The sequence below is a fragment of the Sinocyclocheilus anshuiensis genome, unplaced genomic scaffold (assembly GCF_001515605.1).
Source record: "Sinocyclocheilus anshuiensis isolate Anshui unplaced genomic scaffold, SAMN03320099.WGS_v1.1 scaffold1393, whole genome shotgun sequence".
NCBI classification, from domain to species: domain Eukaryota; kingdom Metazoa; phylum Chordata; class Actinopteri; order Cypriniformes; family Cyprinidae; genus Sinocyclocheilus; species Sinocyclocheilus anshuiensis.
In genome coordinates this window covers 1067305-1073308 of record NW_015548343.1, presented here as the reverse complement: position 1 = coordinate 1073308, position 6004 = coordinate 1067305, and the positions used below count along the sequence as shown (strand labels likewise).

Below are 6004 nucleotides of genomic sequence, written 5' to 3'. Positions count from 1 at the left end.
GACCAAAAAATGCAGATGAGCTGAAGGCCACTGTCAAAGAAACCTGGGCTTCCATACCACCTCAGCAGTGCCACAAACTGATCACCTCCATGCCACGCCGAATTGAGGCAGTAATTAAAGCAAAAGGAGCCCCTACCAAGTATTGAGTACATGTACAGTAAATGAACATACTTTCCAGAAGGCCAACAATTCACTAAAAATGTTTTTTTTTATTGGTCTTATGAAGTATTCTAATTTGTTGAGATAGTGAATTGGTGGGTTTTTGTTAAATGTGAGCCAAAATCATCACAATTAAAAGAACCAAAGACTTAAACTACTTCAGTCTGTGTGCACTGAATTTATTTAATACACGAGTTTCACAATTTGAGTTGAATTACGGAAATAAATGAACTTTTCCACGACATTCTAATTTATTGAGATGCACCTGTATTAATGAATTTACCCTTTATTGTAAAGTGCTACCATGCTTTTTTGTCATATACTTTTGTAATATGGGAAAGAGCAGCTTGGACATTCTGCTAAACATCTCATTTTGTGTTCCACAGAAATAAAAAAAAGGTTAGCACCTTGGGTCTCATTCGGTAATGCATTAACTAACTATGAATCTCTTAACTAACTATAAAAACTCTCAATGAGTATTATAGTTTACAAAATTTATCTGTATTAATGTTAGTTTTTGATACAGATTTTCATTCTCCATTCATGTTAGTTCACAATGCATTAAATAATGTTAACTTCTAATTTTAAAATCATGTATTAGTAAAGGTTAAGATTAATATTAGTCAAGATTAATAAATGCTGTAGATGTACTGTTTATTAGTTCACGGTAACTAATCTAGTTAACTAATATTATCAATCAGGACACTATTGTAAAGTGTTACCAAGAAAATCACAGGTTTGAGACAACATGAGGGTGAGTAATTTTTGGGTGAACTATCACTTTAAGGGATTATACTCAGCTTGTGAATATAAAAGAGAAATTACAAATACATTTAAAATGTAAGACTTATCATTTCATAAAGTAAAATTGCTCTAGGCTATGTGTACCTTAGTTAAACAATGAACAAACAAACAGCCCACTTTCACTGTCGGAAGGAGTCTTATTGCATCTCAATCTAATGGGCTTTGTGTTCAGACATGTGTTCTGCACCCCAGAGCTCGCTCACCAGTTTGGAGTCGATTTTGGCATCCAGTCTGGCATTGCGGATCAGGTTTACGATCCATCTCTCGGCCTCCTCGGGGGTCATATTCAGCTTATCTGCCAACATGCTGCCCAGAGACAGGAAGAGCGATGGGTGAGAGGGACAAAATGAGAAATGCAGAGATTGCCTGAGGTCAACAACAAGCTGTAGCTCTCGTCTTCAAACAAGAGTTCGAACAGTCTTGACAAAAATCAATCGGTGTGATAAACAAAAGATGACGAATTAAGTCGCACCACCATCTCTACGATTGAATGTGAAAACAACAGGGCTCCCGGCACAAATAGAGCTGTTCAAAGGAAATGTTAACAAACATCAAAATAACATCTGTAACAGAGTTATTACAGTTAACTAGAACCATAAAACATTTGTTACTTGAAATATTAAATGATATAAAAAAATATAAACTTGTGTTATTTCAGTTAGTTTGTTTAACTTGATGTACTAAAATAACTAAAACCAAAATAAAAATTACCAAATGAAATATTAAAAAAAAATCTGTATAACAAATAAAACATTAAAAACAGAAGATAGAAAAAATAAAACTAAACTATTAATGACACTAAAATAACACTGATCTCTAAACCCACTGCTGTACTCGCATCTATCGCAATCTTGCTTTCCTTCAAGTTCGATCGTTAGAATGTACACTATTGTGAAGTCGCTCAGCTTTTGTCAGATTTGGTTGGAGTTCATTGATCCTGGCAGCGTGTTGAATCATCGCAGCACGCTACGCTCTTTTTACGGCGCTAAGAGGATTAGCGCACACTGGTCTATCAGGATTCCTCCTGGGAGGCGGCACTACCTGATGCTGATGCACTGATGGATCCGGCAGAACGTCTCAAAGATGAACAGCCGCGCATTTTCAATGAAATCCTCCAAGCAGGCCACCAAGAAGAAATCGTTCACCAGCACCTTGAAAACAATAAAATCCATTCAAATGAGCTGCTTTGAAAGTTGCGTAAGTGTTGTTGATGTTCCACTGAAAGGCCTTGAGACTGAATTATGTATTTTTAAACAGTCTGTTTAAAATTAACTGAATTTTATATTTTTTAAAAAGTATAAACGAGATTTAAGAGTAAATTAAGACTTTTTCTTCACTAAACTTTAGCAGAAAAGTGTGCAATTTCTGCACACAAGCGCCACAAACAGAATTGGAAAAAAACACTGCTTGAATTATTACTGAACACATTAGCATTTAATTTTAATTAACTGACAGTAGATAAGCTTGATTATTAAAGACAAATAACAGCCATTAGCATCCGTGTAAAAGCAAATAAAACACATATAACCACTATACATATACAACAGTTTAAAAGTTTGGAATCAGTAAGATTTTTTTTATGTTTTTGAAAGACGTCTCTTATGCTTACCAGGGCTACATTTATTTGATCAAAAATACATTAAAACAGTAATATTGTGAAATATTAGTACAATTTAAAATGTTTTTTATTTTAACATATTGTAAAATGTAATTTATTCCGGTGATGAAAAAAATCTGAATTTTCAGCAGCAATTACTCCAGTCTTCAGTGTCACATGATACTTCAGAATTCATTCTAACATGCTGATATCATTATGTTATGCTGATGCTCAAAAACATTTCTTATCAATTTTGAAAACAGCTGTTCTGCTTAATATGTATTGGAAACCGTGATACAATTTTAAAGGATTCCTTGATAAATAGAATGTTTTAAAAAACAGCATTTATTTAAAATAGAGGTTTTTTGTAAGAATGTAAAATACTTTAATGTCACTTTTGAACTATTAATTATTAATTAAATTAAAAAATTTAAAAAAAAAACTTACTGACCCTAAACTTTTGAATGGTATCTACAAACATGTTGTATATTTATTTATATATGAATTTACCCCCACTAGGTTTTTTTTCTCTTTAAAAAAAATAAAATAAAATAAAAACATCCTAGATCACCCTAGAACCTAGATCAGCTTTTATAGACACAAATCCCTGAGACATAAACTGAAACTGGTGAAAAGGCAGGGGAGATTATGCTTTCACAGGTCTGAATGCTGAACGCTCCCTCTGGCCCAACTAGGCCACATCTAAGAGTGGAGCTGCCTCATAGCTGTAGGTCTGAAAACTGACAGCAGAAACGCCTTGAAAAGCCTAGTGGGAAACAGCAGTAAATTACAGTAGACAGGGATTTTCAGTGGATGAATGGACCTATGGCTCCAAGCAAAGCACCTATCAATGCTCGTCTCCAACCGATTCAAACAGAGGGAAGCAGTGTACAGAGGGAATCACAAGGATGACAGCCCTGGTAGCTGCATTATACACACGCAGTGGGTGATGAACCTTACCGACTCGCACTCTCTCAGTTTTTTCTGAGCGCTGTCGAAATCAAAGTTAACGTAGAGGCACTCCACAAACTCTGTGATAGGATCCTTGTACGTGTATGACTCCTGTTGAGAGAGCAAAAGCAGAGAGGAACATTAATCTCTTTCTAATTTGACAGCAAGCGCCAAAGTCATGGGTATAAAATGTGGCAGCGCCCCAAGAAGCACTCTGATGACTACTTTTAAAAGAGACACTAATTCACGAGCTCTGAATCAATACTTTAAAGGAAACACATCTAGTATGAACGTAATGGAATGCAACAGCGCATGTCGAGCTACGAACCTCAAAGAAGAATCTGTGAGCTCATTCATCTCAACCATAAAGAGGCCAATCTTCACAACAACCCAAACTGAAATAAACTCTTTCAGCTCAGATGCTCCTTTCATAAAAACACTGCTGTTATGTGCATATTAGCATGCGTGATCAAGGGATGGTTAAAGGGTTAGTTCACCCAAAAATGAAAATTCTGTCATTAATTACTCACCCTCATGTCGTTTCAAACCCGTAAGACCTTCGTTCATCTTCGGAACACAAATCAAGATATTTTTGATGGAATCTGAGAGCTGTCTGACCCTGCATAGACAACAATACAACTGAAATGTTCCCAAGTCCAGAAATGTAGCAAGGAGATCTGTAAAATAATCCATTCGACATCAGGGGACACGTAATTTTACGAAGCTACGAGAATACTTTTTGTACGCAAAAGAAAAAAAAAATCCCGACTTTATTCAACAATTCGTCTCCTCCGTGTCACCCTGTAGCGCCATTTTGGAGAGTATCAGCTGGATGTAAACGTTTTTGGGTTTTTTTGTGCACAAAATGCATTCTCGTAGCTTCATAAAATTACAGTTGAACCCCTGATGTCACATGGATTATTTTACCGATCTCCTTGCTACGTCTCTGGACTTGGGAACATTTCAGTTGCGTTGCTGTCTATGCAGGGTCAGACAGCTCTCAGATTCCATCAAAAATATCCTAATTTGTGTTCCGAAGATGAACGAAGGTCTTACGGGTTTGAAACGACACGAGGGTGAGTAATTAATGATAGAATTTTCATTTTTGGGTGAACTATCCCTTTAACCAGCTGGTTTATCTACATCTTGTCTTCAATATTTATTTAATCTTTAATATTGAAATTAATGTGTTAATGTTGCTATTGATGTAGATTAATTTACAGCTACCATAATATTCATTTTTAGTATGATGTTACTTCGATAGTTCATTTTTAACATAAAAATCTGAAAGCATCATACACTGGTGTGGTCCACACGATTTGACAATCAATTAATGCAGTAAAACCTATATTTAACAATGAAATATTTATGAGATCAAATTATCCAATTTGTTCATATATGGCTAACATATCTAGTTGGTGTTTGGCTGGCGTGACCCTAAACCAGAGTAAATATATACCCACTAGTCATTTAGGCAATCCACTGTCTAGTTAAATTTGCAGGCTTCATGCTGACCTGTTGGATGACCTTGACCAGGTCTTTGAGGACCTGTCGTCGCTTTCTCACATCTTTGTTGGTGATTACGGCCGTGGTCAGGTAGCGCAGAATGTGAGGGCACATGGTCTGAATTGCATTCAGGTAGCTGAGAAACAGACAACTATCAGTTTTACAAAATACTTTATAAACTACCGTTAAAAGGCTTGGGGTCAGTAAATGCTTTTTAAAAGAAATCTATACTTTTATTCAGCAAAGATGCATTAAAATGACCAAAAATAACAGTAAAGACATTAATAATGTTACAAAACATTTCTATTTCAAATAATTGTTGTTCATTGAACTTTTCTCTATTCATTAAAGAAAAAAAAAAGTATATATATATATATTTTTTTTTTTTTTTTGCCCTCGACTAAAGATTTTTCTGGTCGACTAGTAGTAGTTCATTTTAAGCATTAGTCGACTAATCGCACTTTATTAATAAACCGTTTAAATCATGCTAATGAGCCTTTAATTGCCTACATAGCCTTAATTGCCTACATAGCCTAATAAGCACTCAAGCGCACACATAAAGCTTGCCACAGCACACCGGCAGAAGTAATGATGATGAATGTGTCAGGGAAAAACAGTAAGATTAAACTGCATTAACATTTTAATAATCTATTGATAAACTAGTGTTTTCGGCTTAAGAGATAAATTCGGCGACACTGACTCGTCATCCCCACAGTAGTGGATGCGCCTGCATGCAAATTTCATTCGAATTACATAATCTGAGAATGTGTTTTTTTCAGATTTGAATCGTTTAATTTGAAATTAGACATTTCACTCTCTATAGATATATTTTTCATGTCTGTAAGGCAAGCATACACAGAGTTTCGCGCTCAAGTTCAGAGAGGCCGAGATGGCAGAAAGCGCATCCTATTTGCTTTCATTATTTTACAAAAGCACAATGTTTTGTTGTTATTGTGAGTGCACACAAATAAACGTAGAGGCTTTACA

General features: G+C 35.4%; 1 protein-coding gene across 1 annotated transcript in view; it reads right to left on the bottom strand.

Annotated features, from left to right (window-relative positions):
- Nucleotides 1-6004, bottom strand: part of LOC107656637 (eukaryotic translation initiation factor 3 subunit E-B-like) — a 13657-nt gene that overhangs the window by 1939 nt on the left and 5714 nt on the right. Inside the window, exons 8-11 of the mRNA XM_016444560.1 lie at nt 5027-5153; nt 3521-3622; nt 2005-2114; nt 1167-1269 (exon numbers count right to left, since the gene is read on the bottom strand). Of these exons, the coding sequence (XP_016300046.1) occupies nt 1167-1269; nt 2005-2114; nt 3521-3622; nt 5027-5153 (442 nt within the window). The remainder of the gene's footprint in view (nt 1-1166; nt 1270-2004; nt 2115-3520; nt 3623-5026; nt 5154-6004) is intronic.